At 39.4% G+C, this 23755-nt stretch overlaps 1 protein-coding gene and 1 long non-coding RNA gene across 10 annotated transcripts in view; one reads left to right on the top strand and one right to left on the bottom strand.

Moving 5' to 3' along the window:
- Nucleotides 1-19886, top strand: part of EML4 (EMAP like 4) — a 125623-nt gene extending 105737 nt beyond the window's left edge. For 8 of the 9 annotated variants that reach the window (XM_036435134.2, XM_036435135.2, XM_036435137.2 and 5 more), the window contains 6 exons: nt 2426-2514; nt 4368-4465; nt 13402-13489; nt 13896-13994; nt 16257-16387; nt 17125-19886. In XM_036435134.2, coding sequence (XP_036291027.1) covers nt 2426-2514; nt 4368-4465; nt 13402-13489; nt 13896-13994; nt 16257-16387; nt 17125-17598 — 979 coding nt within the window. In that variant the 3' untranslated portion in view covers nt 17599-19886. The remainder of the gene's footprint in view (nt 1-2425; nt 2515-4367; nt 4466-13401; nt 13490-13895; nt 13995-16256; nt 16388-17124) is intronic. The other variant, XM_036435139.2, reaches the window with a different exon arrangement.
- LOC118717288 lies at nt 16256-17129 on the bottom strand. The gene is made up of 2 exons (XR_004987406.1): nt 16881-17129; nt 16256-16810 (listed from the first exon to the last, which is right to left on the bottom strand). It is a non-coding gene; the product is annotated as an uncharacterized LOC118717288 (long non-coding RNA).
- Nucleotides 19887-23755: the final 3869 nt, after the last annotated feature.

The following is a 23755-nucleotide window of genomic DNA, read 5'->3' on the forward strand; positions in this document are numbered from 1 at the left end:
TAACCAGTGAGCAGCACTGGCTAGGACTCTGGGTGGTTTTTTAAATAACTTTTTGAGGCGTTTCCAAAACGATAAAATTGTTTGCAGTTTTCCTAGTAAGATTAAACTAATTTGGAAACAGTGTCAGATAGGGCTTCTCCAAAATAAAAATTGATAATTTTTGAATGCCTATGGTTACATTTACATAAATTTGTTAAAAACTTGACACCTGCAGAGTGGTGCTGTATCTCATTGTTCTTTAGGTATGTCTGTTTAATCTGAGTTGGAATATTTTGTTCCCTTACTGTGAGAGGGCAGTTCATTTGGCATCAGCTTTGGCACTTCTTGGCTTAGAGGATCATCACAGTGGAAGCCATAAAAGTTGATTAATGAAATACATTCTAAAAAGAAACCTCTAATCGATGGGTACTTTCCAGTTGAAATAAAGTGCATTTCTTATATACCTTTGGAATGGAAATGACCCGTAAACTAGTAGCATAAGCTTCAAAGTGCCAATTTTTTACTTTTAAACTCCAGTATTCACAAATAGAAGCTACTTCTGTTACCTGGGTAGAAGACATAATTTATTAAGTTAGCTACCTGGAAGTTTCAACCCATAGCTCACAAGTTACTAAAATTCTCTCATGAACTTGATTAGAGAGCAATTTTAGAGTTAAACTAGAGGCCCAGGCCACGGATTCGTGCAGCAGTGGGGTCCCTCAGCCTGGCCTGCGGGGATCAGGCTGAAACTGGCTCTCTGACATCCCCTGAGAGGTACCAGATTGTGAGAGGGTACAGGTTAGGCCAAGGTGCAAGATCAGGACGGGGGAGGGACCGCAGGAGGGTTCCAGGGCGTATTTGGCCCATCTCACCCAGTCTCGATCTGAGGACCCCAGCAGCAAGCTAACCTACTGGTTGGAGCGTCTGCATCCTGGTGGCCAGTGCAAGTAATAGCGACTGGTTGAACAGTTATACAAACAGTCAGACACTTAGCATATTGGGCTTTTATTATATGTATTATATAGGATAGTTGGGATCTTTTAGTCATTCATCTCTTACCTTGAATTCATTAAGGTATATGAAACAATATCACTAAACATGTTTTTTTAAATTCTTTAAAGCACTATCCTCTCATAAATAGTATTTATTTTAATCTGAAAGATAAATTATCTCTTTCCAGATATTAGTTATATAATTATCTGCAAAATTGAAAAGAATGTTACTCTGATTTCTGTTACTGGCTTATTTAGTGATGGACTTTTCACATCTGAATAATTAAAAACAAAACTTGCTGCTCTTGTCCCATCCTTTTACCTGAGATTTAGATAGTAATTTAGATAGATTTAGATAGTAATTAGATTTAGATAGATTTAGATAGTAATTTAGATAGTAATTACTATCTAAATGGGAATATTTTTCTAGTATTGTCCCATTTTCTCCATCTCAACCATTTCTTCCTACATACTGCATTACTACTAATTCTTACTAAAATAAAGGTTTTGTCCAAGACATTTTATATTAGTTTATTATTCATTTTACAAATATTTTTAGTGCCTGATCTGAGCTAAGCAGTGCTCAACTCTAAACCCCAATCAGCCTCCTCTCACTTATCTAGCCTTTGGTTGTTTATCCTTAGTTCCCAGCCTTTGCTTATAGCCCATATCTTTCCATACCCTTGTGAAACACCATTTTTTCCTTCCAAGTGCTTTTCAGTAAGTCATTTATGATGTAGTTGGATTTAAGTTAATTGTTTTACTTCTCAAGAGGCTTTTACATTTTTACTTTTCCTATAAGTGTGAGTGAAAAACTATCAAATTCAGTTTCTCTGCATATGTTAAGGTGTTGGAGAGGCAGAGTGCCCCTTGTTGGTTCCTTTGAAATCACACCAAAACAATGGCTATCTGCCTTTTCCTCTCACCTTCACACTGTGCATGCTCCCTCCCACCTCCATACCTTTGCAGCTTTCACTCCTTTTGCCTGAACTGCTGTATTTTCCCTCAGGGTTCAGCTCAGCCCATATCCTATGTCCTATCCTTCTGCTGCCATTCATTTTCCTTATGAGAGTTCCTCTACATAGTCAGAGGAACTAAGATTGGCACTCGATTGTTTCATTTTAATTGGCTCATTTCCTTTTCCCCACTTCTGATATACATCTTCAGAAACACTGTTCCTGTCACCTTATTCTATTTAGACTAATTAGCAAACAAACACTGTTGGCATTCAATGAATACCTAAATAGAAATGTACATGTTTAGGCCCATATAAGTATATTTATATTGTATCTAGCAACACTTTGCAAAATGAATTCATCCTTCTTTGGAAGAGGGAGACATGTCATACTTAAGGGTAATACTAAAATTTCTTAATTTTTAAAAAGGGAGAAATGATCAGCAACCATTCTATAAATGCTACTATCTGAAGATTTTTTATTTTTACTCCTTCGTAGGTGGTTTGTTCTGGATGCAGAAACCAGAGATCTAGTTTCTATCCACACAGATGGGAATGAACAGCTCTCTGTGATGCGCTACTCAGTAGGTGAGTAGAATTACCCTTACCCTGTTTACAGCACTTCTCTATCACTGCTTATTTTCACTTTCGGTGAAGCTGATTGCCGTATTCTCTACTCTCCATAGAGTTGTAAAGTATTAAATATGTTTTCCCCAGAGTTTTAGATTAAACTCTGCTGCCAGAAACTGCAAAAAATCTGCTGTTAAATTCTAAATCAAGAAAAAATAAATTTATAATGAACTGTTATGCATTTGCAATTGAAAGCAGAAAACAATGCAATCACCCCATCCCACCCCCTAACCCCACCCAGACCCCCTCACATACACACTTTTTATTTTGGCACTAAACATACAGTGTGCTTAGAATTTTGCATTGGTATTAGGTTGAATATTACATCTATTTAGCAATATTTTCTTTGTATATAAGAGAATATAAGATAAATTACAGAATATTAAAAAAAAAAATACGAATCTTATAGGCCCTTCAAGTTCTTTGAAATCTAGTGGCATTATTCCTGGTTATATAGTAATGGTTGTTTTGTTAAATATATGGAACTAAAGGCCTGGTTTATGAAATTTGTGCTCTCAGGGAGATCCTTCAGCCTGCCTGTGCCCTCTCACAGTCTGGGAGCCCTTGGGAGATGTCCCACTGAGGGCTTAGACCCGCTCCCAGGGAGGGGGCCTAAGCCAGCAATTGCACATCCTTAGTGCTGCTGCGGAGGTAGGAGGGGCTCCCACCACTGCCGCTGCACTGACCAGCCATGACCCCCACTTCTGGCTGAGCAGCGCTCCCCTGCGGCATTGGGCCGAAACCTGCTCTGACATCCCCATAGGGTCCCAGATTACGAGAGGGTGCAGGCCAGGCCAAGGGACACTCCCCCACCCCCACCCCTACCATTGCATGATCAGGGGGAAGACGTTGAAGGTTAGCCAGCTGGAGAGGGACCGCAGGAGGGCTCCAAGGCATGTCCAGCCCATCTCGCTCAGTCCCGATTGGCCGAACCCCAGCAGCAAGCTTACCTACCGGTCCGGAGGTCTGCCCCTGGTGGTCAGTGCACGTTATGGTGACTGGCCAACCAGTCGACTATCTGCCCCCTTGTGGTTAGTGTATGTCATAGCGAGTGATTGAGTGGCCTTAGCATATCATTAGCATATTACGCTCTGATTGGTTGAACAGCCAACCAGTGGACTGGACACTTAGCATATTAGGCTTTTATTATATAGGATACTCAGCAACCCAAGAATTTGATAAATTTGTTTAGCCTTGTTTGAATTAATCTTTGTACTTTATTTAAACTGTTAAGTTTCCATTGTATTCCTATTTTCATTTCCCCTTATATTTATGATTTTTACTCATATCTTTTTTTTCTGGAGTTAGAGTGACATTCATATATATATTCAAAAATATATTACAATAATTGGATTAGTATGGGGTTCAAATGATCCTTTTGATTGCTTCTAAGTTTTCTAAGTTGTTTCTTGAGTTGAGAAAGGAAGGAAAAGTATTTGCTTCTATCTATAAGCCTGGCAAGAGTAAAGGCAGAAAAATTTTTAGATTGGCTTATTTCAGTACTGTAATAACAAATAACTACTGCAAATGTAGCAGTTAGTATACATGGATCAGTTAGACTTTATTGACCATCTGCTACATGGTAAGTACAGTAGAGGAGACCACAGAGAAGAGAACATAGCTCCTTCCCAGGAAAACCGACCCTCTATTTGGAAAGGTCCTATGTGCTCAGCTGAAGTGAGCAATTATATGCTCAGCTTGCCATATGAATACTATGACTTAGACCCATAAAAGCTGGTTAACCTCCATGGGGCCAGATTGGAGCTATATCAGTATAGCTCTAGTCAACACTCTTTCTTGCTTCATTCTAGATGGCACCTGCCTGGCTGTAGGATCTCACGACAACTTTATTTACCTCTATGTAGTCTCAGAAAATGGAAGAAAATATAGCAGATCTGGAAAGTGCACTGTAAGTAGAGAAGTAAGATAAATTGTGAGACTGTTGGAATTTTCATGTTAAAGGAGTTAAATGTTTACATTGATGTATCTGTTGTTTTCTGCCCTTTAAACTTTAATCTCTATCTTTGAAAACGGAGATTGCCTAACAGCAGAATATTACAGTTCCCTATGCACTCTAGAAACTTTTCTCTTTTCTTTAAAATTAAATATTGTTGAAAATATTATGTATATCCCCCTTCTTCCCCACCCCCATTGACCCCTTCTAGCCTGTCCCCATCCCCATCCCCATCCCACCACCCTATTGCCTGTGTCCATGGCTTATGCATATATGCATATGAGTTTTTTGGTTCGTCTATTCCCATCCATCGCCACCTTCCCTCAGAGATTCCACAGTCTGTTCCATGCTTCTATATCTCTGGATCTATTTTGTTCATTGGATTCCATATATGAGTGAGATCATGTGATACTTACCTTTCTCTGACTGGCTTATTTCACTTAGCATAATACTCTCCAGGCCCCTCCTTGCTGTCTCAAAGAGTAAGAGATCCTTTTTTACTGCTGCATACTAGTCCATGGTATAAATGTACACTACAACTTTTTTATCCACTCATCTACTGATGGACACTTGGGCTGTTTCCAGAAGTTATTGTAAATTGTGATATGAATCTCATTTATTAAAGCTCTAATCCTTATTATTTCCTTCCTTCTACTTACTCTGTGTTTTTCTTGTTCTCTTTCTAATTCTTTAAGTTGTAGGGTTAAAATAGTTTATTATTATTTTTCTTGTTTTTTGAGGTAGGCCTGTAGTGCTATGAACTTCCCTTTCAGGACTGTTTTCACTGTGTCCCAGCTTTCTCTTTTTGATGGGAGTTTAATACTTGTCTGTCTCTAAGTTTAAGGTGAGGAATAGTTTGTTAAATCTTTCTATTAGAAACCCTTAGAATAACACATTTTAAAAATGGAATGAGTCAGAAATGAAACAATCACTCACTTTTAACCCAAATGTCCCATGTTTCTGCCCAGCCTGGCATCCTGTATTGCCTCTCTGCTACGAAACTGATTTATATAAATATTTGTCTGCAATAAGAGAATTAACAAACATTTTCTTTAATATGTTACCATTTCAGATTGATAAGATTATCACTTTAAGATAAAGATTAGATTCAATTTTTTAAATATACTGAGTACTTACTTACCTTATGGCAGGTACTCTGCTAATGAGATAAATGTTCTAGGCACTGGGAATATATGCAAGATTGTTCCTTGTCCTAAAGAAGTACACATTAGAGCTGAGGACATGCTGAGAAAGGCACTAGTACACATAATATAGTAAAAGGCACGGACTTGGAATCAGACTACTGATTTAAATCCTTATCTCACCACTTATAAGCTAAGTGACCTTGGACAAGTTGTTTAACTCTTCTACTTTGGTCTTCTCACCTATAAAATGAGGATAATAGTTTCTGCTTCACTGGATTAAAACGAGTTAATGCATATAAAATACTTAGAATAGTGCTTGGCACATATATGTTAACTATTATTTTCATAGAAAATGAGGTAGCTTGATATGTGTGGTGTCAGGAGATTAATTTAGGATTAGCAAATCACTTGAATTAATGATTGTTTGCACAGATTCTTTAGCAGCCTTTATCACAGAATAGTTGCAGGGTAATGAAAGAATTCATTTTTCTTTTCTTAATAAGCAAAATGTAGGCCATTTACTTTTTGAAGAAGAAACATTAAATTTTTGCATATTTTGTATCATGTGCTAAAAATCAACCTATAATTTGGTCTACAAGCAACCTCAAAATTTTAGAATTCACCCAAAATATTTTTGTTTGCCTTAACAGCAATTAAGGATCATTTCTATTAATTTATTTAAATATATCTTTTACTAATATATATATATATATATATATAAAATTTCAGAGAGGGAGAGAGACATAGAAACACAAAGTGGTGAGAGAGAATCATTAATTGGCTGTCTCCTGCATGCCCCACACTGGAGATCGAGCCTGCAACCGGGGCATATGACCTGACTGGGAATCCAACTGTGACCTGGTTTGTAGGCCAACCACTGAGCCAAGCTAGCCAGGCTCAATTTATTATTTTAATATTTGTAATATAGAATAATATAATAACACTTCATTATACAACATGATTGAATAAAATGTTCCACTGAAAGGAATTTTTAGATTCCCAAAGTTTTCCTTAATTTTTACTTCAGCCTTTTTATTAAGTCCATGTCTTTAATAAACAGTCTATCAAATATAATTTAATCTTGTGGAATCATAAAGTTTTACAGGTAGCATGTACTTAACTCAGCCCTAATTTTATGGCTGAAAATACTGAGTTTTGAGATAAATGACTTGTTGGTCACATACTGACATAGTGGTAGATGTGGGACCTGAATCCTATTCTCATCGTAGTAGAGCAGACTTTCTCGTGTATGATAATGCCTAGATTTTTCAATATGTATATTGGACTGTGCTCTTAATGCACAACTGATTCAGAAAGGAAGCATCAATGCGTAACAATGGATGAGAATGACCTTGGCAGTGTTAAAAAATGGCAAGCTTATCAGTTACATGAGACTTGGCCTTCTCTGATTGGGCAGCTTTTATCTTTTGAGCATTTCAAAGGATTATTTTGAGATATTCCTAGAAACTGTTAAAGTTTATAGTACTGTTTGAGGCTGTAATGAAAGGTTCAGTTACTCCGCTTTTCTAATTACCTTCTGTTTTGTCGTTGCTCCCAGCTGTCACTTCTTACTGTTTGCACCAGCTGGTCCTACAGCTTCTTGGTCACTTCTCTTATCTGTTGTCTGCCATAAGACAGACAAAACCAGCTAATGCTGGCTCTGCCACTTACTAATTTATGACTTCAGGGAAGTTAATTAACTTCTATGAGTCTTAATATTATTATCTTAAAATTGGAGATTATAATAGTTCCTACTTTATAGGATTGTTGCCAAGATTAGGTCTTTGTTAAAATGTGGCTACTGGAGCTACTCTTGGTATTCAAAGTACAAAAGCTATTTTCTGTTTTATTTCCAATATTTTCCTGTTAGGAGTCAGCATTTAAGTGACCACCAGGGCCACAGAAGCATATTTAGAATTTCAGAATATGTCCCTCTGGTAAGTTGTAACCAGGACGGGGAGCTTGTCCCTCTTCACAGCATCATGTTCTGTGGGATTGCCAGTTGGGAAGATGACCAGCACCCAGGCACATGAAGAAGCACTTGTTGGCCAGTCAGTGGTGTGCTTGGCCAGAGGAGGTCAATACAGGCCAAGGCCTGGCTTGCAGTCCACAAGTTGAGAAACAAGACAGGATCGTTTTAGAAAGATGGACTTACACCGTCCAAGTTCTCCAAAGCTGGTGTCCCAAACATCACTTTATAACAGGAACTGTAACTGGCAAGGAACTGAATCCTCGTTTCCTCTATCAATCAAATGTTCTTTCGATAAGCAAGCCTCAGGACTCCAAGTCATAAGCAGAATGCCAGTTTATTCATTTAAAGTAAAATACATAAATGCCAAGGGGACAGGATGTGAGGAACCTCTAGACAGCACTTCCCTTTAAACCAAATCATTTGGTCTGGCCCTGCCAAGGCACTGGGGGTGAGTGAATTAAATGTTTGATCAAATGTAGCAGGCTAATTTTTAAGTTGATGATTTTGAATGGCCCACAAATGATGTTATAAATATCTAAATGGCCCTTAGCAGAGAAAAAGTTCCCACCCCTGCAAGCAAAAGAGAGCCCATGAAACCCGAGTATCATCAGGAGGTGCGTGAGCTCACCGTAGGGTGAGAGCTGCCTCGGGACTGGTCTTGGTTGCGGTCCCTCTACTCTGCACATTGGGTGGGTACTGCCCACATTTGCCTCTGTGACTCCTCTTCCGTTGTGGACCACTGTCCCCACACCCCTACTTGAATAATACTGTCTTTGGGTAGATTCATACATGCAGTCAGATTGTACTTGAGACTTGCCGGCTTTGGAGCTATTATGACTCTTACCTTTTGTTCTGAGATTTGGGGGAGAAACCCAATTGTAGTTTTTATAAACACACAAAATTTGCTCTTCCATTCATTGAAATGTATTTCCATTTTCTTCTGACCCCAGATATCTTTGAATCTTCCTGAAGTTTATTCTTACCCACTTAAAATTTCAGTATTTGGAAAAACTTCTCATAAACTCTAAATGTAGAGATTTGTTGTGTATTCTCTCTTCTAGGTGTTCTTTAGAAATGTTGTCTGACCTTATTCAGAATCATAAATTTTTAAGCATATAATGGGCAGAAGAGAGCATTATCTTGTCAATATCCTCATTTGGTGAATAAGAAAAGTGAAGCAACTATAGCAGGAGCTGATTTATCACAGTCCTTTGTTTTGTGTCCTAATCCTGCTGAGCAAGCCAGTCTGAATTAATACAGTTACATTGTAGTATAAGTACATGCATAAATTAAGTAGTCTCTAAAAGTGACACATCTGAATTAAAACTTTGATGTGTCTATGTTCAATCCTTGGAACTCTGGAAAACCTCACCATATGCTAGAGAGTCTAGCTGAACACATCGGTTACATCTTTTTCACATACCATGCCACTTCCCTTTTCCCTCTCCCATTTCTAAACCCTTGCATTTAGTTCTAAAACAATCTTTGTCTTGTTAGGAGCAAATAAAAAAATAGGAGCAGTAGAAACAAGGACATTCATCTTTTAGATAGAGCACAGCTTAGCATTTGCTTTTACAGATTAGTGCTCACGTGTGCTGCCTCAAAGGTTTATGTTAAAAGTAAATGAACATATTTTCTGCTGAAGTTGCTCTTGCACTTGCTGTTACTGGCACATGACGCCTTCTCACAAGCACACACATCAGGTTTGTTTACTGGACGTAACTGGGCCCGGCCCAGTGATCTTCCAAGAAATAATCTGCTCTTGGTGAACCTGGCCTCTGTGGGTCAGCTGAGGAGTTGAAGGGAAGAGAGGTGAGTGGAGCCATCCTGTGAACTCTTCCTCTCTGCCAGCCTTCCACTTCCGGTCCCGTGGCTGCCTCTGCCCTCTCACTTCCGAGGGTATCCCTGGGAGCAGGCTATCTTCCAACCTCCATCCAGCACTCACTCCAAACCTCCATGGCCTCCTCTGTGGCATTTTGTTTCTCTTATTACATCATGTAATTTAGAAGGGCATTTTTAATTTCACTTCCCATGAGAACTTCCATCTTCATAGTGTTTAGTAAATATTTTAAAAAGTGGTTTGACTAAATTATAGGATTCATGAGTTCGTGATTGTATCCTATATTCACTGGGTAAGCAGTTTGATTTTGTAACTGCTGCTATAGAAATCCTTTTAAGGCTTTGGATTTAGAAGCTTTTTTTTACTTTGTCTCCTGCAAAGCCCTAGGATTTGGGGTTGGGGTTGGGGAGTGGGGCTCACATGGATCTGATTTTATTTGCTTTACATACTGGGCTTCTCAAGTATGATTTAATATGACAGAAGGGTTTTAGAGCTAAAAAGAACTTAAAGGCTGCTGGTTAATGTTCTCAAAGATCCCGGAGTCTTTTGCATTTTAAGTGTTGTAAGATTTTAGTTCTATTCCTTTCCATATAGTGTTTCTTGACCTCAGCCTTTCCTGTACTGTTTTACAGAAAATATACTGAAAAGTTTCCTGATTACTTATAAATTCCTTTTTTTAAATGCTACTTTTACAGTGCTTTCTCCTCGCCGTCGTCAGTGTTACAGAAATGAGAGGTCAGCATGATTTCAGTGCTGGGTTTAATTTGGTCCAGAATCATCATCTGATCTGGGTTTGAACTCCGGCTCCAATACTTTTTTGTTTTTTAATATATTTTTATTGATTTCTTTCTTTCTACTCCATCATCATCAATAAGATGCTGGGACTCCGGTCATCACATCCCAGTTGCAGGAAGAAAGGAACAGAGCAAGGGAAGAAAAGGCCCGCCTCCTGCTAAGTCAGTTCTCTGAGAATTTTCCTGGAAGCCCCACTCAGTGACTTCTGCCACTTCTGGCTGCAAAAGAGTTTAGGAAATAGTGCCTTAGCTGGGCACGTAAGGAAAGGGCAGACTGAATTAAATATGCAACTCTCAGTCTATACTCTAAAGATCAGCTTTCTCTCAAACCAGCAAAAGCACGCCAATACTACAGTGGAGGAAAACCCTATTAGCAAGACCAACAGAAACCTTAGATGTTTGGTAAATAAATGTAGCAAGGAAAGCACAGGAAGCTAAGTAAAACATGGCTGAAGGACAAAACAGAACTATAAAAATAGAGACATGTTTCTAAATGAAAACACTTGATAAAAAAAAATACCTTTTTCTGTAAATTCTCTAAATATGATGCACTCAGATTTTCAATGAGCTTGATAAAATGGTTCTGAAAGTCATCTGAAACTTTCCATACACCAGGAAACTATCACAGTTGGCTGGGAATAGGCAAACAGACTAATGGAATAGAAAGAAGAATCAGAAACAGATCTCTGCTTATGTGGAAATTTGCTAGGTAATAAAAAAGACCTGAAATCAGTAGAGAAGGAATGAACTGTTCTCTACCTGTGTTATCTAGCATCGCAGCTACTAACCACAACCTTCTGGTTATGTAATTAAGCATAGTTCAGTTCCCTGGAGTACTGGCCACATTCTGAGCACACAGAAACTACAGATGGCTAGTCGCTGCTGCATCACACAGCACAGAACATTTTCATCGCTGTGGAAAGTCCCATTGGACAGCAGCGTTGTAGATGGTGAGGGGACACCTGGGTGCCTACCAAGGAAAATAGATCCCTAACTCTGGGCTTTGGTACAGTTGCAACCACTAAGTAGATGATCCTCCGTGCCATAAACAGAGATTTAGCTAAAATATTTTATTTTTCTGTGGTAGTATTTTGGGGCTTCATCATATTGTGACTATTATTGTAGTCATATCCCTCAGCCAGTTAATGGCAGGAATGAAGGGGCCAGCTTAGAAAATATTCCGTTTCTTTTTAAGGAGGTATGCAGAGTCTTGCTCCCAACTATGTCTCTGGCCTTGTGGTGATGTCTGAGGCTCTTTGGCCACGAGCTGTGCATGTGCCTTCCATGACCTGTGAGTTGAGTGGGCAGGGACACGCTGATTTTGAGAATACAGTGATTTGCCTTCTAAATATGTTCTGTGTCCAACATAGATGGGAGTTACATGAATATGTGTACATACGATGCTTTTGATCTTTAATGCTATTAAAGAGATTCAGATAATTTTTATATACTTCTGCATTAGGATGAGTAGTTCTTGGCAACAATTCTTCGCCATGACTGATTTGGTTAAATCCTTCACTCATGTAGGCCTTTTCTTCTCTTGGAAGCGTGGTTTCTACAGATGCCAGATCAAGGCCTCACATTCATGTGAACTATGAAAAGGGTGTGTGAGCTCTGTCCTGCTGCTGTGTTCAGAAAACATCCAGTAACCATGTGTCTTTCTGGCCTTGAAAACTGATTTCTTACTAAGTTGGTAGGCCTGTGTGCCTACCAAGTGGTTCCCAATGTGTTTTTCAGTATACCACTTTAGGAAACTTCTTTAGCTTTCAAATTCATATAATTTAAATTTATTTAAACATATGTACTTCCCATGCAGCACTCTGGGGAGGTCGTAGCTCCAGATAGGTTTTAGGACATGTCATTAGATTTCAGAAGGGTAAGAGAATAATTAGAATACTTTGTATAAATAATTAAAAACTATGCCTAAAATATTTTAAATTTATTAACTTAAAAAATAAAACCACATGCACTGAAAGCTAGTAATTGAAAAGGTACTTTATAAATTAAGTATGTTTTACCATATACTGTAAGAGATGAAAAGTGATTTTGAGTCTCTTTGAGACTTTGGTAAACCGATAACACCTATGTGATTTATCTGAAGTAGTTCATTAGAAATCAGCTGTGTATATGTGATGCCAACAAAATAACCGCATTTAGGAGGTTTTCAGTTCCCATAGCATTAGTAAAACCTAAGCAGAAAAAGATCACTGTTTTCCTGTTTAAGGAATGTGTTAAGGTAGGGGTGTCGAACTCAATCAGAGAAGGGGCCAAAATCTAAAATCCTGCCTAGATCGCGGGCCGAATGGTTTACTGAACAGTCATAAACTGTCATTGTGATGGAAACGCAGCGGAGTGCAATGATGACAGCAAAGTGCGGGCCACATTGCAAGGCCTGGCGGGACGGATTTGGCCCGCGGGCCTTGTGTTTGACACACGTGTGTTAAGGAGTCAGGTGATTATATTGGGTCCAGCTGTTCTGAAGGAGTACAATGTTGGGTGACTTCCAGAATATTCTTTGGAGATAGGAGTGTTCTAGGACAGCCACTGGCTGGCAACCACTGTTCTAGGAAACTGTTGTATGTGTGCCTCTGGGATGTGCCTTGGATATTCAAGAAGCAGCCCGGGAAAATGGTACTCTGTGAACAACCTGGGACCAATACTTCATTCTCAAAAATGAAGTGACTCTAACAGGGGCATCAGTGATCTGAAATATGGTCTGAGGGTATGGTACCTGTCACAGTGTTCTTTAAGGCACCGTTTTCAAGACTGTCTTTCTTGGAAGTCCCCAACAGATCAGTAGTGGCTGGTATCTAAGAGGAGAGGCCAACAGGATACTCCCAAGTTCCCAGTGCTCACCATTTCCACTGTGGTGAGACCTCTTAGCTTGAGCTCTGCTTGAACTCTTCATGTATCAGGGGCATCTTCACATACCTGCATCTTTGGCTTCCAACGGGATAGAGTGAAATGGGACTAAAGAGCTGCTGTGAGCCCTGTTCAGCTCTGCAGGTTGTGATACTGCTCTATACGTTAGGAATTCCAGGTGAATAGCTACTCAGAAAACAGTATTGGCTAATTATTGAACTTTTTATTATTCAAACTCTACCTGCTTTCTAATAGGTGATCTATCTACTGTTTCCTAGGGACATTCCAGCTATATCACACACCTTGACTGGTCCCCAGACAACAAGTATATAATGTCTAACTCGGGAGACTATGAAATATTGTACTGTAAGTATGAGTGATCGTGTGCTGAGAGTGTCTGCCAGGGGCGCTGATGAGCGGGCTGTGTGCTGTCTGAATTGTGTGGAGCATATGTGCTGGCCTCTCTAGCCCGACAGCATACGTTACTCTGAGCCAAGGAATGAGAATCTCAAATGTGCTTCACTTCTCCAAAAAAGGAATGAGTTCATTTAAATGTGCAGACGTGTCATAAGAAATCGACTCAGCGAGATTGATGCTGCTCTGAATGGTTTTGTATTTACTCTTTCTGGAGATAGGAAAAAGTGTTTTAAAGTAAACTCATTTTTTTCCTTTTTAAATGTGCCTTAATGTTTTTCCAAGTAAACGTGGCTAGTTTGAATCATATACATTTATATACAAACACTGATTATACTTCCTGTTTCTAAATTTAAAGGGAACATTCCAGGTGGCTGCAAACTAATCAGGAATCGATCAGAGTGTAAGGACATCGATTGGACAACATACACCTGTGTATTAGGCTTTCACGTCTTTGGTAAGGACGTGATACCTGGTGGGGAAAGGTTGTGGGGTTTTATAGATAATTATTTGCCTGAATTCTTAAATGAAATAGTCTATATGTGTTCTTTCATGTTATCACTATCAATGCCAGATTCAGAGAAATTAAACTGATACAACGTGTGTTCTCTGCAGAACCCAGACTTTTAGCCCTTGATATTAATAAATAAGAGAAAGGAATTTTACATAATAGCACAGATTGCCTGTCCATTTTTTTTTCTCTAAGTGAAAATTGAAACTTAAATTTGTAAAGGCATTTTTATAACAGCTTTATTGAGGTATCATTCACATACTACACAGTGCACCTAAAGTACACAGTTCAGTGGTTTTAGTATATTCACAGTTGTGCTTCATTCATCACTAATTTCAGAACATTTTCATCACTCCAAAAATAAACCCTTCACCCATTCGTAGTCACTCCCACCTCCACCCCATAGCGGCCACTAAAACCTATACTTCCTCTAATGATTGGTCTATTCTGGATAGCACTTATAAAAGGAGTCATGTAATATATGAGCATTGAGACTGGCTTTTTTTTCATTTAGCATATTTCAAGTTTTATACCTGCTGTAGCATGGATCAGTACTTTGTTTCATGGGCTGAATAATAGCTGTTGTATGGATATACCACATTTTGTTTTTCCATTTATCAGTTGGACACTTGAGTTGTTTCCACTTTTCAGCTCTTATAAATATCTAGAGACCCCAGTGCATGAAGATTCAGCAGGCCTGCCCCCTCTCACAGGCCGGGAGCCCTCAGGGACAGGTGACCATTCCTAGAAATCTATCCTGAGAGTTTTCTAAGCCTTTCCCAGTCGGTAGGCATCCTTCTGAAAAAGAGGATAAATGGAAAAGTTAAAATAATAAAGCCGTGTTTGCAAAGAATTAAAAATAAGTGTTATACACAGAAAATACAATAAAAAGGATGTAGCACAAATACTAAATACCCAAATATTAATACTTTTCCTTTTAACAGTCTATCTCTGCCTTCTGAAAACGGCTCTCACATCCAGCATAAATATAGATCTGAACACTTCTTTATGCTATGTACATTGGAAAAATAATCCATTGTCGGTGCTTTGTTCTACAAGACAACTACGGTAGAGATGGAGAAGCCTAGGCGAGGAAGAAATGAAAAAAACTAACCCTGACTATTCCATAAACAATTTCATTATTCTGGATGAAACTAAGACAGTGGCCAGTAACTAATAACTTACCTAGTTATTTTAATGAAGCAATATGTAATACTTATTATTCAGAAGTGTTTCAATTTATTTTACCAAATGTATCAAACATAATTGTTCTCTAAAGTGGCATTGAACCACAGGAGGCTAGCACTTCAACCCTATATATTCCATAGTTTTAATCTGATAGAATTTTGTGCTATGTTGAACATAATCACCAGTGCCTGGTAAAGATTAAAAGTAAGTATGTTTATCTTTGGACATAAATAATAGTTACCAGAAATTTCTATGGGCTATCAGGTAGACTAGATTCTCTGTGAGGTTTTCTTTAAAGGGTCTCTCTGTGAAAGAGGATGTAAATCTTACACAGCTTACCCAGAGTCCACTTTGAAGGATTAGTGAGTGCCACAGCTTTGTTTCTGCACCTTGCTATCTGAGTCACTGAGAACTTCCTGAAGTATTGTAGAAACCTAAAAAGGAAGAGCTTATTGGTGAGTTAAGCTTTACTTTAGCACCACCTGCTGGTTAAGAGTGAGTACTTTTGTATCATTAAATCTTCCATCTAAAGGCTATTTGGACTTACAATTTTACTAGAGGCCCAATGCATGAAGATTCTGGCAGGAGTAGGCCTTCCTTCCCCTGGATGCCGGCATTGGCTCCCTCTGGCACCCAGGACCCGGGCCTTGGCTCAGGCCCTGCGCCCTCCTATAGCTCCCTCCACCCCCTATAGCAGGTGCCCCGCCCTACCCCAGCCTCTCAGTGATAGCCATCTTTGTCGCATCAATTTGCATATTCCCTCCTTGTTGTTGTGGGCTCTGCCATCTTTATTGTGGAGTGATGGTCAATTTGCATATTACTCTTTTATTTATTGGGTAAAACATTTGAATAAAGTGTGAGCCACTAAGAAACTATAAGGGGAAAATGTTAGCAGCTAAGAGTTTGAACACAGATGAAAATTAGTAACGTCCTAAAATTAAATGAACCTATGTAGCATCACAGTTATCAGTTACATTTTTCAGGCTAATTCTTCTGCACCCCTATGTTCCCATATCAAAGGTGTCTGGCCAGAAGGATCTGATGGGACAGATATCAATGCACTGGTGCGATCCCACAATAGGAAGGTGATAGCTGTTGCTGATGACTTTTGCAAAGTCCATCTGTTTCAATATCCCTGCTCCAAAGCAAAGGTAAAATTAATTTAATAAAAACTAGCATTACAGCGCCTTTTGTTTGAGGATAATTTTGTGTCAGTGGCACAAAAATACCTGTATGGTTACTAATCACTGTCCATGATCCTGGGAGGCACGGGGGGGGGAGAACAGGGCCAGCCATCTGCGAGTGTCCAGGCCTTACTTGTCTTCTCTTTCCTCAGTAAGGACAAGAAGTTAATTACAGAAGGCAGCTGATGACGGTTCATTCATTTTTGTTTATTGTGCATTCGTTTACATTTTGGCAGTTTTAAATTTCTCCTGAACATATTTTGTTACATTTGTGATCAGCATTAATAAAACTCATGAGAATTATTTCCTAAATCACCTATAATCCTGCCAACCTAGTAAATTCTTCTCTGGCCATCCAATAGAATAGTTACTAAGTATACTAACTTTTTCCTTATATCCCCACAAATGCCAAACATTTAAAAATGTTCAGGCCAGTAAAGGAATTCTTGGAGGATTCAACCCAAAAGAGATGGGCTCTTATTTTTTTAACTATACAGTCTGAAGTATACATGTCTAATTGTTATGCTTTATTTCTGCTAAACAAACAGGTATTAAAGGGAAATTGCTGCTAGCTTTATTCCTCAGATTGAATGACTTGTAGCTTTGATTTCCTGTTGACTTCCCTCTTTACCTTGTCACCTCCATTGCTGTAAGCAGACATGTAAGGACGAGTTTAATTTTCCTGTCTGGTTTATTTCATATAGGCTCCCAGTCACAAGTACAGTGCCCACAGCAGCCATGTCACCAATGTCAGTTTCACTCATAATGACAGTCACCTGATTTCAACTGGTGGAAAAGACATGAGCATCATTCAGTGGAAACTTGTGGAAAAATTGTCTGTGCCTCAAAACGAGATTGTAGTGGACACTGCTTTAACCAAAGCCCCCATCTCTTGCATTGAAAGTGTCACGCAATCTGATACTCCCGCACCGCTTCCTTCCCAGCACTTAAGTGAGACAGCTGAAGAAGCAAGTAGAATAAGCAATTCTCCCACACTTCTGGAGAACAGTCTGGAACAGATTGTGGAGCCCAGTGAAGACCACAGTGAGGAGCAGAGCGAAGGGGGCAGTGAAGACCTCGGGGAGCCTGTTGACGAAGAGCCATCCAATGAGATGAGCCAGGAGCAGAGGGAAGCCCCTCTTCCTAAGGACCAGCAAGACCCTCTGCTTCTCTCCTAACTCCAGGGCTTGAGTGTATGTGATATTGAGCTAGAGTTCAGATAACAGGACAGGAAGTGATGGAGGATCGCTATTGACCAAGTTTTTTGGTTTCCATGTGCTTAGTTTTCTTCAGTAGTATCATCTTCAATCAAATGGAACTGACCCAACGGTTCATTTTGGTGTGCGTTGAAGATGAACCAAACATAGTAGAAAAGAGTGAAATGTTATGTCTCAGAAATTACCGTGTGTGAAATTAAGTGGTGTGATGTAAATACTGGAAGCAAGACAGCAGTTGTATTGATTTAAAACAAACCCCTTGTTATCTGAACATGTTTTCTTCAGGAACAACCAGAGGCATCACAAATACTGTTACTCATCTACTGGCTCAAACTGCTACTTTTCTCCTGGTGCAGAAAAATAAATCAGAAAAGAAAAAGAAGAAAAAAAAAGCTCCCTTACAGAGATATCCTCCTACCCCAAAGGTGTAGTGGAAATTTTTCAGTTAAGAAAAACTCAGTATTGCCACCGGCAGTGGAGTTGCCTTCTTGAATAATAATGTCATTTCCTACACTACGGTAGATAGCCAGGTCTGCTTGTTAGTCTACTATATAGGTGCTGCCTTTTCTAATTTCTTGTGTGCGAATCTATTTTATTTTAGAACTAAGAAAGCAGTAGTTTGTTACAGAGCTTTTAATGTATATTAAACCATTGATATGCAGAAATAATGGATTCCTCCAAGGATTCCTTTACTGGCCTGAACATTTTTAAATGTTTGGCCTTTGTAGGGATGTAAGGAAAGGGAAACCACATGCCTATAAAATTAAATTGTAATTACTAGGATAATTTTAGTTTAGACTTCAACATAATTTGTTCCCTCAATAATAGCAGAAATATAAATACAGTACGTTTAAATAATTGGTGCTTGAAGTTTATTGGCTTAGCTATAATTTTTACACAGATTAATTATATTGAGGGATAAGATACGCAGCAAATTGCAAATTCTTTTTTACAGAAGTGTGAATAACAGTCATAATTCTTTTTATAAATTGCATACTTAACAGATTTGCTATATATGGTCATTTTTCTCCGGTGGAAGTTGCTATAATATAAGCCTTGCAATTCTAATGTGGTTATCCTCTGCTAGTTTAAGCAATGCATGTATTATTATGCATTGGGTAGTAGTTTTTGTTTTAAGTTTTGTCAGATGACTTTGTTTTTCTTAAGTACGTGTTTCCCTACTTTAAAAATAATTACTGACAAATATTCATTTCCTATATGTTTGTTTATACTTGGATTATAAAAAAAAAAAACTGTTTTATTTTTTAACTTGCTGCAAGTTTTGATACCTTTTTTTTGTTGTTAGAATATGTTTAGAAACTTTGGATGAGTTCAGAAGTCTTAAGTATGCAAGTGTTTACGTGATTGTGCCATTCCAAAGTGCATCAGAACTGTCATTCCCTTCTAGTATCTTCTCAGGAGTAACACAAATCAGGTATTTCATCATCATTTGGTAACACACAAACTCCAGCGAAACTCCCAAGGACACTCACAACATTTATATTCACAGGCTGTTTGTAAGGGTGTGGGTATGTGTGAAGGGGTAAGTATAGACACTTACTCTGTGTTTGTGTGTATCTCTATATAAGTAGACATACACTGCATTGAAAATATTCAATGTATATCTCTAGGTGTATAGATATATGTTCGTGTGTATCTCTTTCCTTTTGTTTACAACTGTTCAAAAAAAAACCTCAAAGTAGCTCTCTTCCACAGAAGAGAGGTAGATTCCAAGCAGCCCCTTTTTTTTTTTCAGTGTGTTCTGTACATAATTATCAGAGAGAGCATCAGTATCAGGCACATATATTTGCCTATTAGCAGTGGTGACTAAATTATCAGGTCAGCATGTGCTGTCCCCTACAAGAAAAATACTATGAGATAAACAAGTAGGAAAGCATTTCTTCAAGCTCTCGATGACAACGAGGGGGTTTATGTGGGGACATCAGTCACCTTTGGGGTTGCTGTGTACAACGAAATTTATAATCGTGATACTCTTGGGTGGTAGTTTTAAGACACTACTAATACGCAGAAAGCGTTCCAGCTCTTGCTGGCAACTACTGTTTAACAGTCAATCAAATCTGTGATAATGGTTGGAAGTGGTGGGATTATGAAATTGTAGTTTTTAGAAAAACTTGTGAATGAAAATGAATCCAAGTGTTTCATGTGAAGATGTTGAGCCATTTCTATCATGCATTCCTGTCTCATGGCAGAAAATTTTGAAGATTAAAAAATAAAATAATCAAAATGTTTCATTTGTCTCTCTAAATGTACCTTAAACTCTCTTCACTTATATCGCTAGTTGCCATGACAGTCCCTTTATTAGAAAACATGACAATTATCAGTTGATCACGGTTGCTGTTATGGATACAACCATTCTGGCAATAAAAATCTCCCATCTCATAATATTAAAGGAAATTACTTATGATTTATGCTTCCACTTAATAAGGGGATAGCTTCATGTTAATTTATTTCATGTCTATACTTTCTCTAATGTTTAACACTGGGTAATCCTAGTGATCCTGATTCCGCTGCCTCCCAGTATTAGCCTTTGTGAAATCCTTGAACTCAGTAGGACCATGTATCCCTTGATTTCTCCATCTCTCCCATGTTGCTTAGTGACAAGGATCCCATGTACACAACCATAAATTGGCTGCTACATATTTTTTCTATTTGAAGAGTTAGAATGAGAGTATTCCATACATTCCCCAGCTTTATAATCAAGAAACGGTGGGGTATTCATCATTACCTTACCTCTGGTGACTGATACAGCCACGCACATATACAGGCCTATCTCGCTTCATTGCACTTTGAAAATGTTTTTTGTTTTCTTTGACAACCCTGCATCAAACATCTATCCGCACAATATGCCAATAGGTGCAGATGATGCTTAGCATTTTTTAAATATCACTTTTTAAAAAATATATATATATATTATTGATTTTTCACAGAGAGGAAGAGAAAGGGATAGAGTTAGAAACATCGATGAGAGAGAAACATCGATCAGCTGCCTCCTGCACATCCCCTACTGGAGATGTGCCCGCAACCAGGGTACATGCCCCTGACCGGAACCGAACCCGGGACCCTTCAGTCCGCAGGCCGATGCTCTACCACTGAGCCAAACCGGTTTCGGCAATATCATTTTTTTATGTACTGGGAAACCAAAAAATCCATGTGCCTGACTTTACTGCAGTGGTCTGGAACCAAACCTCCAGTACCTCCAAGGTGTGCCTGTCAGAACTAACCCATGAGAGGCTGTCCTGGGTGGGAATTCCTCTTTTACCAATTCTGAAACAGAATGCCTGAGGGACACCAGACAAGCCCTCTTAAACAGTGACTGAGGTGTTGGTAATATTTCTAGAAGAAATTAGGTTTCCAGCTTAAAGCTGGAACTAAAAGGAAGAGGAGTAAAGATAACATCTTATGACAGAAGACAGGCTGAAGAGCAGCCCCTGTGTGGCCAAGCCTGCCCCAAGCACCCTGGTTCATGTAGTGACGGGGGGGGGTGTTAGCTTCCCTGTAGGCAAGGAGGTGGTTGGGAAGATGTATCTGACCGTGTTCATCTAGCTAGATAAGGGCCATGCCAGGACTTCATGTTTTATAACTTTAAAGCTCACTCTTCTTTCACTTACACTGGGAGAGACATTCTTTAGAAACAGGTAGCAAGCAGAAAAGGATGATGGCACAGATTCACACATTTGGGGAAGATAAGTGAAACAGCAGAGGGTCCGTCAGTCTCAAGCCTCAGTCTAGGAGTGGATGAGGTCGCTGCATGTCTGTCACTGTCCCAGACACCAGGCCCTGCAGGAGAAGCCTCCTGTGACTCGGATGCCCAGGAATGTCTCCAAGGAGCATAGTAAGGTCATGGATGCAGCCCTGTGTAAGGGGCAGCTCCTGCTCCCTCAGGAGTCTCAGATAATGTACACCTTCTGTGCTCATCAGTTCACCTTTCCAAAGGAAACCTGAATTTCTACTCTGCCTGCATTAATAGACCCGTCCAATAACCTTAAATGCTCTGGTATAAAGAAGATAGATAAAGAGAGAAATCCCAAATGGATCGAAGAATGCCTGTCTCCTGGAAATGTGTCTGATTTCTGTACCTATGGGTGGCCTCCTTAGGAGACTCACTGAGCACATTATTGTTAGGTGTCTCTTTTTTTTTTTTTTACCAATCCAGAAGTCTGGCAGAAAATCTTTCTTTCTGCTGTATCTCAAAGGACAAAAACATAAAATGGGCAAAACCAAAAAGCCACCGAAGTACTCAATGTTTAAAATATAGTATATCCATATAACTAAACGCTATTCAATGATAATAGCTAACACTTAAGTGCTTTTTCGTGCAATCCCATTATCTCCATTTCACAGACAAGGAAACTTGTACAGAGAAGCCAGGTTACATTAAAAGCAAGTACCTGCACCAAGATTTGAAGCCAGGCCTGCTAGTGCACTAAAGATGTTTACTGTAAGACAATAAGCTAATGATGATTATTGCAGGAAAGACTAGAATGATTCAGCTTCTGGTAGGAAAGATTTAAGACCAGCATACAGAAGACCTACAGAAAGTGATGAGGCTTTGCAGAAGGCAGCTTTGGGCTCTGAACAGGGAAGTTGAAGGAGCCTGTTTGTGCACAAGCCCCTCCTTCCACCCCTTCAGCCAAGCGCAGAGCAGAGGAGCGCCCAGCCTCCAACCTCACCCTCTAACCCGCTGCCAGTGACTGCCTGCTCCTCCTGCCTTCGTGGGCCAGAGTTGCACATGAGTACTGAATCCTTACTGCTCCATTTAAACCGACTTGTACAGAGATTCTGCTTCCTTCTTTTCCAACTTTTGAGCAATTTCCATTTCACACAAAAAGAAGCATGGCAGCTTCTTTCTGTCAGTGCTTTTCCCATGTTGTCTCATTCCCCATCTCACACTGCCCCCTGGCATGCCTGGAGGTTCTCTCAGCCCCACGCTGGGCCACTTGGCTTTGATCTTGCATCTCCTCTCCCTCAGCAATGTAAACACATCGTCCTAAAAATAGACTTTGCTAGGGAGCCATCCATTGGCAGATGAATATGGATAACTGCTGGTGCTGATAACATCAGAGTTTACCTTCACCAGATCTCAACTGAAAACAAAGGGGTCGCTAGAAGAAATGACCTCAAGGAAAAATAACTTTTTAATAAAAAGCAAAACCCTCATACCTGGTCATCCCGTTTCGTTCTTGACAGTCACATAGCCACCGAGCCAGAATGCATCCTGGGAGAGGTCACAGCCTGCCTCTGCACAGGCTGTCCATTTACCAACACTGGGTGGGGGCCTTGGAAACCTGGATGGAAGCAAGGGAACGGAAGCTGACATTCTCTTACCGGATCAATTGTAGAACTACTTCACTTACCATAACTTGTCATCCAGATGCCCAGGTAAGGCAGGCCCTCCTTCTGCAGACTTCAGTCTCTACAATAAAAATGTATTATGCTGCCAACAGTTTCAAAGTGGCAGCCAGTCTGAGTCCTGGGGAGTAAGTCACCCACTGATGAGGCATTTACAAACCTATCTCATGCAAGGAACATGCTGGCTCCACAGGCAACCCAATGATACTAAGATACAGCCTCTGTCTTCAGGGGGCCTGTAACCTGGAATGGTGGGAAAGACAACCTCTCTAATTTCCCTCAAAATTCTAAAATTATCACTATGTGCTAATAAATAGTGTATGATTTGAAGTGTGAAAATATTCATATTAAGGAATCATGGATTGATCATCTACTGGAACAAATTCTATAACAGATAACATCCAAAGGTTAAATTTTGATATTTAAGAAATAGTGTAGAACCCATACAATGGAATACTACTGCTTAATGAAAACAAACTATTGATATATGCAGACCTGGATAAAGCTCGGGGCTTTATACACGATTTAGAAAGTTTACTAGCTGTACATTTCAAACATATAACACTAAAGGCCCGATGCACAAAATTCGTGCAAGGGGCTCCGCCCTCACAGCCATGGCACTTGCCTCTGTCCTTGCAGCCCTGGTTTCGTCTGGAAGGTCTTTTGGCTGCCCGATCTAATTAGCATATTACACTTTTATTATTATAGATTCTTAATATGACAAAGCTATAGAGAACAGACTAGTGAT

Source organism: Pipistrellus kuhlii, unplaced genomic scaffold, assembly GCF_014108245.1.
Source record: "Pipistrellus kuhlii isolate mPipKuh1 unplaced genomic scaffold, mPipKuh1.p scaffold_m20_p_13, whole genome shotgun sequence".
Classification (NCBI taxonomy): Eukaryota; Metazoa; Chordata; class Mammalia; order Chiroptera; family Vespertilionidae; genus Pipistrellus; species Pipistrellus kuhlii.